Here is a 12,179-nt window from a genome sequence, read left to right as displayed (position 1 = left end):
CCCAGGAACGAGCCAGTTGCCGCTTTCTCCTTTGTCCGGAGTGGGTCTGGAGACCGAGTCAGTGGTTTTTTCCAGTTACAGTGTGGAAGTAGCACGTGGGAGGTGCCTACTGGCTCGTGTCCTTATTCCTTAGTGCACCGACTCCACCGCCACCGGACCCCCTTCCCCCACCTCCAGGCACACGCCACCTCGGCTTAGCGGCTGTGACCCCTCCTGCCAGTACTTGGAAGGCGGCGGTCTGCAGGGTCACCCCCCAGTACCTGCTAATGGGTCCCCCATCCCCACAGTCTGCATCCAGGCTGTCTGTCCGTAAGAAGGATGGCCCTCAGCGGACGCTTGGAGTCTCCCAACAATTGATCCAAGTTCCGCCCTTACTTCTGTTGTCTCTGGAGGAATACACACTTTTGCAAGTAGTTGCTGGAGGTTCAAGGTCACTGTCTCTTTTCAAGGACTAGATTCAAAGGCGGGGTTCCATTTATAAATTTTTAACTTTTAATTTGTATCCTAGCTGTTATTTACGCACTGAAGCTCTGTGAAATACGTCACTGCGTAATATCAGATTTTGATAGTTGTTTTTGTTTTTGTTTTTGGTCCTACAGCCGAGAAAAAATGATGTGGTTTCTAAACCTCAGAGGGGGAGAAATATTTACTTATGTTTTCACCACTTAGCTCTTATTGCTTGCATTTGCACATTCAGATTTACAATACTTGCCCATTAGTTAGGTTGAAACTCAAGAGTTTGATATTTTAAATTAAATCTTTTGTAAAAACTTAACAAAGAGTTGGTATTTTTTAAAAAATCATTCATGTTTAAAGAGAGTGTTTTTCCTCCCTCAGTCCATATAACAAGTACAACTTTTAAAATATGCTTGTCTCTTAGTAAAATAATTCATTTTTGGTAGATAACTGATTCAGCACTTTACCTCCTAGTATGTGGTAGCAGGTATTTTGTTTTAAAATCCTATGTTGAATATATTTTAGGTTTATTGGTGAGGCAGTTTAACGTAGTAGAAGGAGCAGAGTTTCTGGGGTCTGTAGGCCAAAGGTTTCTTTCGTGTAAATGGGGATGATGACACATACATGGGAGGTTTATGTGCTTTGGCACCCTGCCTGGCCACAGAATACAAATTCAAATATCTCTCCCCTCTGTTAGAGCTGTGTCTGGATCCCAAATGTAGGTGAGATAAGTTTAATATTTCATAGTTGAGGCGCAATATAGAAAGAAATGGAGAGCACAATCCTGATCATTTTGTATACATGGTCTCAATAACTTTAGGGAGGAATTTGTGGTAGTAAAATTAGGTACTCAGTGCTCAGTCCCCTTTGACCTTAGATGCTCCCCTGGCAAGTTCAACAGCATGACCTTGAATTTTTTTTTTTCCTTAGGCTGTGGGACCCTTCTAATATTGGATCAAAATGAATCTGGGCTTAGACTTTTTAGAAGGTAAGGTGGCTCTAATGATTAAACTTACATGTATTCTCTGTTGCTATTAAAGCCTTAATATAATTAGATTTTGAATCTTTTTGATGAGTAGAAGATTTTTTAATTTTTAAATTTGCAATAGAAAAGAAACTTCAGCATTTGCATGGTAGAGAACATAGTTTTGCCAGTAAGTTGTGATTATATCATTTTTCTTCTGAAGTCCTTGTCTCTTAGTGTCCAGTTATAAACTATAAAGCTTAAACATAAAAAAAAATGTCAACTGGTTAGTATACTGTGGGACATTTCTGACTTTGCTGTCTCCTTCACATAGTTTAGTTTTACTCATTCAGGAGCTGATTATCCATTTTGTGAGTTACCTAGCACTTCTTGCCCTTTCTTCTTTCTATGACTGTCTTGACTGTTGGACTTATTAACACCTCCATCAGGGTTAGTCAATGTCAGAGAAAGGAAAGGAAATCCTGTGAGAAGATAACTACCTGCTCACAGCTCGGGTGAAAGTTTTATGTGGAAAGTTGCAATCATTGGTCTAAATTAGTATTGTGAAGTGCTTGCTGCTCCCTCCTGTGGACCACAAAAACCAGGGAGCACCCAAGTATGGCAGCATGCCCTCACGGAAATCGTGCCAAATTTCTAGATGGGAGACCTCATTTTCATCCAGCTCTGCAGTTTTCTGGCATATGTATGACCTGGGCTGTTCTTTTCTCTTTTTTAATAATATGTTTTTTAAAGATTTTATTTATTTTTGCTAGAGAGAGAGTGAGAGAGAAAGAGAGAGTGAGCATGAGCAGGGGGGAGGGACAGAGGGAGAAGCAGACTCCCGGCTGAGCAGGGAGCCCGATGCAGGGCTCCATCCCAGGACCCTGGGATCATGACCTGAGCCGAAGGCAGACGCTTAACCGACTGAGCCACCCAGATGCCCTGGGCTGTTCCTTTCACCTCTCTGAACGCATTTCTGCTTCTGTCAAGTGCTTGCTCTACTTATCTTCCATAGTCGTGAAGACTGTGAGATAATGTGTGTTAAAATATGTGATAAACTTGAAGAAAAGCTATAAAATTATGATTGTTATTTTATGTTCGGCTGCCTGGGTAACCAGATGTTCTGTTTCACCTTCCCTGGTGTAGCTTTGACTGGAACGATGGTTTGTTTGACGTGACCTGGAGTGAGAACAACGAACACGTCCTGGTCACTTGTAGTGGCGACGGCTCGCTGCAGCTCTGGGACACCGCCAAGGCCGCCGGGCCCCTGCAAGTCTACAAGGAACACACTCAGGAGGTATGAAGGCAGTCTTCCTGGGCCCATTGTTTTTCTTTGGATGAAATCCACTTGGGGATGGAAACATGGGGACAAGAAGTTTAAGCTTTGGTATTTCTCATGCATGTGAGATGTCATTTATTATAGGATTATTGAAACATAAAGTACATCTTGGCCTGAGGGGCTAGGAAAGAAGAAAAGGTCAGGCTTCTCATTAGTCTGCGAGGACGCCTCCAGTAGTAAGTATGCTGTGGTACCATTCCCTCTGGAGAGGCCCGTCACTTTCTTCCCGCTGGAGGATAGGCCTTCCCCCCCGGCAGACCGAAGACAGGAGTAGGCGGCCTTTTCACAGAGACTTCACAGGATTGCCTCTAGGGCTTCAGTAAGATTCCTAAGGATTTTCAGAATATACTGGAGCAAGAGCATCAAATACTGATTATGAGACAGCGCTTAACTGAAGAAATTTGAAATCTTAAGCCAGTTCATGTGTGTAGGTTCTTTGTGAATATATACATGGGTAGCATAGAAAATAGTTTGGTTTTCAATCATATAGAACTACCATATATATTTTTAATGAAAGTGATGGTAAGAACAATCCCTTTTGGCATTTTACCTTAAATGTTTAAAAATTTTCCTCGAGGTAGCAGTAGATCCTTCAAGTGAAAACTTGCACATTTACGTTCAGACTTGTGTCTGCCACAGCATCTAGCCCATAGAAGGCCTCCAGTGAATGCTTTATTAGATGCAAGAATATTAGTCTTTTGTGATAAAAAGATTACTCGTGTGAGGATTCCAGAAATCATTGTATAGCTATAGCTGTTAAAAATCAGTATCTCTAAGATTGTGACTGAAAATAACGGAAAATTTTAGGTCCTCTATTTTATGGTGAAGCCTCTCTGAATAAATATACTTACAAATGATCATGTTTTCATAGAATCACTGAAGACAACTCTGGTAAAGGAGAAATTTTAGTTTCAGGGTGTTCAATGCAAGAATCCCCACAAAGCGGCATGTCCAAAATTTGGACATTTTTGTGGTACCTTCACGATTTTTGCTTTTTTCTAATACTGCTTACAATTAACTTAGTTTTTTTTTGCTTTAATATTTTTCCTCTCAAAAGGTTTTTTCCTTTTTTTTAAATCTTTAGTGCTTTGTATTGTCTTATAAATTCTAGGACTATAACCAACAGGTCATAAAATAATATATCTAGTTATGTTAAATGGGATATATTGATTTAATATATTTTAAAAATGATCTTAACATTGTTATTTCACTTATCCTAAAACAGTTATATTTAGGAAGCCATGGAATTGATGGCTAACTTAGAATGTACATTTAGTAGTTTTCAATGTACGTTTAAATATGCAATGAATGAAATAAAATGTATGTGCCAGTTAAAATCATCTCTTGTACAACCAGTGGTGTGTGTACTACTCTCTGGGAAATACTGCTCCAGAATGTTCCTGATGATAGTCACTCAGCCTTTACTTCATCTCAGTGAAAGTGGATCTCACTATCTCATGAGATAACTTATTCGACTTTAGATTGCTCTAATGATTAGAAAATTGCTATCTTAAGTCCAGATCTACCTTCTGTCAACCAACTGTTGTTTCTAATGCCTTTCTCTGAAGTGATGAGAATGAGTCCAGCCCCCCTTTTCCAGGGAACCCTTGAAAATAGCCACCATGACCCCTTTTAGTCTTTCCTCTTCCAGACTATGCATCTATAATTCTTTCAGCCTATCTTCAGATTACATGGTCTCTGTATCTTTTACCCTCTTGGTAAATTCCTTCACATACTCCCCTTTTTCATGGTCATTTCTGACGTTGCATACATTATTTATTCTAGAAATGTGATGATCAGTGCTGAGCTTTTTAAAACTTTTTTTTTTTTTAAGATTTTATTTATTTATTTGACAGAGAGAGACATAGCGAGAGAGGGAACACAAGCAGGGGGAGTGGGAGAGGGAGAAGCAGGCTTCCTGCTGGGCAGGGAGCCCGATGCGAGGCTCGATCCCAGGACCCTGGGATCATGACCTGAGCCGAAGGCAGATGCTTAATGACTGAGCCACCCAGGCGCCCCTGAGCTTTTTAAAACTTTGCCACCATAATCTTGAGCCTCTGGTTCTAATAATATTACCTAACATGGCTGGCTGTACATGTTCCTTGGCCATGTCGTAGTGTTGGGTTACTTTGAATCCACTGGTAAGGCACCTCGATCTCTGTTACTTGAACTGCTCTGAAGCCAGGTTTATATCATTCTATAATTATGTAACTGGGTTTTTTTGAGCTGAAGACATCTTTGTGGGTTTTTTTCTTTCAGGCTATTTTTTTTTCCCTTAATTTCTTTTCAAACACAATTTTTGATAAGTGCGTGTGTCAGTTAGGATGCCTTCGCTGTTCACGTAATAGAGAATACAACGAAAAGTAGATTCAACAGAGTTCATTATCTCACATAACCAAGTATATGGAGAAGGAATGGGTGCTGCTTGGTTATTCAGGGCTTGACAGTGCCATCAAATACCAAGTTGTCCTTGCCTTTCTGCTCTTTTATCCTCAGTGGGCATTGTTTTCTCCTTACGCTGCTTATAGTTCCAAGTATCATCTTATCCCCTTTGAAGGTCAAAGGGCAAAAAAAGTGAATGTCCCTGTCTTGGGACTCCTTTTGAGGAAAAGCTTCCTCAGAGCTTCACAGCAGGTGCCTCTTCACATCTCCGTAGCTAGAAGAGCATCATATCCCCGGTCCTAACCGTGTCACTTATGAGGGAAACAAGCCACCATTCCTGCCTTCACCTAAACAAGATTCAGCCCTGGGATGAGGAAGGGACAGAGCTTTTTCCCTGAAGGACAGAATTAGGGTTCTGTGAGCAAGGAAGAAAGGGAGATTGGCTCTGCTACAACATACTTGTCTTTCTCACAGTCCTTAGTAAAAATCAAAGTATGCCAAGCAGGGTGGTGAATAGAGAATGTAGGATACTCGTAAAGGCCATCTGCTGTGAGATTGTGAAGAGAAAGAATTTCTGGTGATTAACTTAAGGCTCAGTATTAAAATACCAAATATTTGGCATTTTGTCATTGAAGAGAAATACAGCATATATTCAAAGCATGTCTCTTATATCAAATACTAGAAACACTGAAAAGGATTTAAGAGCAAGTGAGAGTTTTGAGGAGCTAATAAGTATTTGTTGAATAAATTAGTAAGTGAACGAGCATAGCTGATTTCCTTTTATTTTTTTTTCCCACCAGCATGTTCAAGAATAGCAAACAATGGGTCGTTTTTTTCCCATGGGTAATAGTATAGAATAAGGATGAGTAGCCAGGTTTCAATCAACTTTGGGTTGAATCCTTGCTTTGTAACTTAGCTGCTGTGGGACCTTGGGCAAAGGTACTTTTTTTCTCCTGAAAATTAGTTTCTTCATTTGCAAACCGAGGATAATAGTAGCCTATGTCCTAGGGTTGTTGTAAGTACTTAGAACAGAGCCAACACTAAATAAATAAGAGCTCTTATTATTATATCTTATTATACTAGGGTTAAAAAGATACAGAACAAGTTAGGAATCCTACACTTACCCATTTCATCACTTGGTAACTGAGAAAATGTCCAACAATCAATTTTCAGATAATCAGATGGGTAGGTGCTGAAGTGAAAAGGAGAAATCCAAGACCTAGATATATTTTAGGCCTGGGGAATGAAGGGCTTGGTGAAATGGAAAGGAAGAAAAACATGGACATTATCTGTGTGCGTAGCTTCTAAACTTAGCCTCAAAGCAAGAATCTGATTCTTCTCTCCTTTGTTTACCTGGTGTCTGCAGAGGCCATTATGTCTTTTGAGCCCATTAAATGCCTGTAGTTTAGCCTGCTGCTGAGTATATAATAGGAGTGGAAGAACAGGAAAATTTAAAAAAGGTCCAACAAGAAGGAGAAGAGAGGGTGAACTGAGAATTTTGTTTCTGTACGTCATGCCTTACAACATGGTGCTATTGAGAGTTGGTTAGGAATGACTTTCAAGGTGACAGTGACTCAATTTAATGTTTACATCAATATCTAGTTTCCCGTGTGCTGATTACAGTGTTTTTAAAAAATAGTTAACATTTGTCTTCATTGTCAAATAATAACCTTATCAATTTGCTGAATTTTTTTTTAAAAGATTTGATCCACTTGAAGTTTTTGGTTATGAAAACTTATCTTTGAAGTAAGTATGCAACTATTAGTATCTCATTGTGGAGAGAATGTGTTTAACTATATGTATCGTAGTAAAGATGTGCCATATGGTTAAGACCTTGCTTACTTTAAAAAAATTAATTATTTACTCCTATGATAATGATAGAAGCTGAAAAGTTTATAGTGATGGATGCCCATAAAAATATTAATGCAGAATGATAGTAAGTCATGCATTTAACACCAGTTTGTTCCCTTTAGAAATTGCATTTAGAAATTGCACAACAGACTTCTCAGCTAAAGAGATCTATCTCTTTTCTTTTTCCCTCACTCCCTTCCTCCTCTCTTCCTTTCTTCCAGGACACAATTGAACTTGATATATTTCCTTTTGGGTATTTAGTCACCTAAATTCTGGAGTAGGTTACTGCAGTAAGATTTTTATTACAATGTAAAATAAGTGTAAATCTTCCCCCCCTAAAATTGTAATTATGGAGAAAAATAGTTTCCAATTATGTATCAGTTGAGTCTTTCTGGATTTTACTATGAATAGGATGTGATATCCTTCCCCACTTTTCAATCCTTATGTTTTTAAAGCATTCACTTTTTTTTTTTTTTTTTTTACTTTGTTTAGTATTTTAAAGTTTTAACTTGTATTTTAAAAGCTAGATCTGGGGGCACCGGGAGGCTTAGTCAGTTGAGTGTCTGACTCTTGGTTTTGGCTCAGGTCATGATCTCAGGGTTATGAGATTAAGCCCTGCATGGGGCTCCACACTGGAGGTGGAGCCTGCTTAAGATTCTCTCTCTCCCTCTCCCCCTCCCCGCCACTCGCTCTCTCTCTCTTAAAAAAAAGATTTTCCCCCTCCCACACTCACATTCTCTCTTTCTCAAAAAAAAAAAAGAAAAAGAAGCTAGACCTGTCCGTACTGGTACACATGTTACGTGCCAGGCATATGCTAGTTATTGAAGATGCAAATATGAATAAGACTCAGGTGCTGATTTCTGGTAGTAGTTCTGGGACATGCCAGCAAACCATTTAATACAGTGTGATTATATTGAAAAGAAGTGTCTAGAAGGTACAGAGAGGGCACAAAAGAGATGCCATTTGAGCTGAGTCTTGGACAATGAGTAGGAATTCACTGGCAGCCCAAAGGGAGGAGGGCATTTCTGGTAGAGAAAAGCATCTGCACAGGTGCCGATCTGTGAAAGAGCATGACATGTTCAGGCACTCATAGGGCCTCTGGTGTGACTGGAGCCTTGGATTCTAACACACTAGAATCACCTAAGGACCTTTTAAAAATTTTCATACCCAGGTCACAAATGTCTGGGGGTTGGAGCCAAGCATTATGTAGCTTCCCAGATGATTTCACTGTGCGTCAATGCGCACTGCTTTAACTTAATAGGCATTCTGTTCTAATGACCTTAATATGTATATTGTCTAATATCTCGAGGGTTGTAGATTCAAAATGTAGATTTTAACAAATATTTAATAAAAAGCGTGATTTGATTTGCCTTGCAAAGGGGTAAACTCAAAGCTTTAAAACTTTTTTTTTTTTTAAGGAAGAGAAAATGATTGTTTTAAATAGATGGAAACTGTAATGGGATATTTTTGGGTCGAGAATGACTTTCATGCATGACTACTGTCACTATATCTGTAGTCTGTCTGTCATGTACTCATTGTGGGTCTCAAACCCTGTGCTTGTCTCCAAAGCAGGTTGGTAAGTGAATCGTGTCTAGAAATTAGAACGCCATGGCTCCTACTTTAGATCTAGTGAGAAACATATGTAGGAGAATGATACAGTCTTATTTGATAATTTTAAATCATGTGAAACTAGAAATTCTTTTTAGTTTAGTTACAATCTGATATCCAGTGAAGTTATCCTATGGAATTACTGGCAGAGCTATTTAAATATATTTAGAATTTGTTTTATGTGAAACAGCAATTTTATACATATTTTATATGTACATGTATATGTATGTGTATATATATTTGTATGTATATATTTATAGTTATCTCTGTATATATTTGAAAAAGGAACAGTGGAAAGATAATCCAAAAGCTAATAAAAGTGGTTACCTTTAAAGGGAAGAAATCAGGGGAGAGGGGACAAGGATGGACAATTTCTCCAATATAATTTGTATTACACTTTTGACCTTGGAACAATTGAAATATCTTACAAAATTAAAAATCACCATTTAATTAAAAAAAAAAGCAATTGCTAAAAATTGAAAACAAATGAATCAATCTAGTAGTATATCAAATTGGCTTCGTAACCAGGTATTGAAAATAATTATTTCTAGTGACTTTAAAAATACAGTATTGTGATTGTCCATAACCTAATGACATATGTCTGATAAACAAAAAGAAGTGCAAAGAAGTTTTAAACTGCATTCAGAAAGATCAGTATTGTTATTTTGAAACTCTTATATTATAGAAAGACAGTTATCATGTGGTTTCACTCATATGTGGACTATAAGAAACAGCGTAGAGGATCATAGGGGAAGGGAGGGAAAACTGAATGGGAAGTAATCAGACAGGGACAAACCATGAAAGACTCTTGACTCTAGGAAACAAACTGAGGGTTGCTGGAGGGGAGTTGGTTGGGGGATGGCGTATTTGGGTGATGAGTATTAAGAAGGGCATGACAGGATGTGATGAGCACTGGGTGTTATATGCAACTGATGAATTATAGAACTCTACATCTGAAACTAATGATGTACTATATGTTGGCTAATTGAATTTAAATAAACGAAACTCTCATATTGTAAGTTAAAGCAGAGCAGTAATTATGTTATCAGAAACCAAAAATTTTTATCTAAGAGAAAAGTGATGAGAATAAAGAAGTTAAAAAGAGACATTTAATTTTATTGAATGAGAAATATCTGTACATTAAAAAAACAAAACAAAACAAACAACAACAAAGAAATATCTGTACAGACTCATGATTTATTTTTCTCTGTTTAAAAAAGTACATGTGTCCTGGTTCTTTGGACTATAAAGACCAAAAAGTAATGATAACTCAGTCACAGTAAATATCCCTAGTGTCCAGATTACTGCCTCTAAATACCATTTCCCACTAGAAGGAACTGGGATCTTTGGAGAGATAGTTGATTCCAGGACTGAGAGGAAACATACAAGATGAATCCAAGACATCTTCTTGTGTCAGAAAACTATGAAAGGCCACTGGGATCACATCAAAAGTTTAGAAGAGACAATGTGTAGAGAGACCTTACACTTATATGTATATTTCCACCCATTACATGAGTTGTAATCATTAAGAAACAACTGGTCACCACTAAGGATACTAGGACAGTGGACTCATTCTGAAAATTGGTAAGATAAAGAATCAAGGCACTTACCCTGCCTTTCTTGTATAAATTTTATTGTGTAATAATCAGAAGCTTGATGTGGAAAATTTCTCATTAACAGAATTCTGGCTAATAAATGCAGAAGGAATAGCATAATTAGAAAGTCACCATTGAGTATCCCCAAATGAAGTAACAACTGTAGGCAAAGGTTATCCATGGATGCTAAAACATTAATTTAACATTGATACATCTTCTGAATAGTTTTAGGATCACTAAAAGTGGGTCAACCAACAATTATACACCTAATACAATAGGAAGCTAAAAAAAAGATTGAACTGAATGTAATCAAGCCTCTAGACCTAACTTCCAACTTAAAGGAATGGGAAGGGTCGAGGAAAATGGTAACACCACGAGGAAACAGCCAAATCCAGAGTATAGAAGATTCTTCAGGACCATTAACTTTGTGTCTTCAACAATTATAAATACCATGGGAAGGGTGGATGGGAAGAGCAAGGTGGGAGAGGAGGACTTTCCTAGATTAGATCTAAGAGACAACAACTAAATGTAAAATGTGGATTTTGTTTGGTTTCTGGTTCAAATAAACCAACTGTAAAAAGACATTTTTGAGACAGGAAAATAAGAATGTGGACTGAGTTTTGGATGATATTCATCTTTTTAGGTGAATATAGCCTTGTGCTTTTATAAGAAAGGAAAACATCCTTATCTGCTTAATTAATTATGAGTGAAGTGGTTTGATGTTATTTTTTTAAAATTTTATTTATTTGACAGAGAGAGGCACACTGAGAGAGGGAACACAAGCAGGGGGAGTGGGAGAGGGAGGAGCAGGCTTCCCGCGGAGCAGGGAGCCCGATGCAGGGCTTGATCCCAGGACCCTGGGATCATGACCTGAGCTGAAGGCAGACACTTAAGGACTGAGCCACCCAGGCGCCCCAGAAGTGGTCTGATGTTAAAATACTCCCGCAGTCCGTCGGTAACGGGACAGGTGAAACAAGGTGGCAAAATGTTGATAATTATGGAAAGTAGGTGATGGATACCTGGGGATTTATTATGATATTTCTTCTTTTATGTGCATTTTAAAATTTCTATAATGATAAATTAAAAAAAACCTTGTTTCACATTACAAGAAATATGTAGCCTTTTCTAATCGCTCAGTGATTAAAAGTCAGGGTCCCTTTCCTTTGTATTGATACGGACAAGTATGAGCATTCTGAACATAGTTTTTATTTGAGGATTTTTAATTAAATAGACCAACTTAAAAAGGGCACTGCTATACAGTAGATTAAAAATGAGCTCTTTGGGAATTGGTTTCAGTAATAAAATTTGTCCTCTCAAATGGTGGTTTTGATAAGGTTCAGATTTCATAAAGCAGCACAAAATATTGTTCAGGGTTTTTTTTTTTCTTTTTGCAGTTTCTCAATTAATTTTCTTCACCACTGCCAAGAGTAATTACATAAGATAGGGCTTTAGAGGACCCTGCTTTTAAAGCATAATTGCGTACCCCTCTTCTTTTTTATCCTTAATCTGACCATTAAGCCATGTCCACTGGTTGAATGGGAGTGGGGGAGGAATTGGGAATAGGGAAAGGGGGGGAGACTAGACTGATGTGAGATGTGCTCTTCATTCAGATTTGTTTCTCTGCCCCTTCATCCATTCCAGAAACTTTGATTAACCCTACTGTGTACAAGGGATGGTGTGAGGCCTAGCGGGGAAGATGAACAAGTCAGGCATGGTGTCCTTGCCCTGCTGGAGTCCTCGTGCCTCTCTAGGGAGGGGGGCTGGAGCTCGCAGGTTATCTCCTTCTAATGTGATCAGTGCTCGTATGTATGGGGTGCTACAAGAGGAAAGGATCTTGTCTGGGGAAGGGACCACGAAGGCATCCTTACATCTGCAGGGAGAGTAGGAATTAACTATTCAGATGGAGAGGCCAGAGGAGTAGGGTTAGAGGCAAAGGAAAGTGCACGCTTGAAGGGGAGGGATTGAGCCTGCATGCCTGGAACAG

General features: G+C 38.6%; 1 protein-coding gene across 1 annotated transcript in view; it reads left to right on the top strand.

Moving 5' to 3' along the window:
• PEX7 (peroxisomal biogenesis factor 7) overlaps positions 1–12,179 on the top strand; it is an 83,250-nt gene that overhangs the window by 262 nt on the left and 70,809 nt on the right. Inside the window, exons 2-3 of the mRNA XM_032407802.1 lie at positions 1,387–1,444; positions 2,567–2,717. Of these exons, the coding sequence (XP_032263693.1) occupies positions 1,387–1,444; positions 2,567–2,717 (209 nt within the window). The remainder of the gene's footprint in view (positions 1–1,386; positions 1,445–2,566; positions 2,718–12,179) is intronic.

The sequence above is a fragment of the Phoca vitulina genome, unplaced genomic scaffold, assembly GCF_004348235.1.
Source record: "Phoca vitulina isolate PV1807 unplaced genomic scaffold, GSC_HSeal_1.0 scaffold9, whole genome shotgun sequence".
In the NCBI taxonomy this organism is placed as follows: domain Eukaryota; kingdom Metazoa; phylum Chordata; class Mammalia; order Carnivora; family Phocidae; genus Phoca; species Phoca vitulina.
Note: the sequence above shows the minus strand (reverse complement) of the source record. Positions and strands in the feature narration are given on the sequence as shown.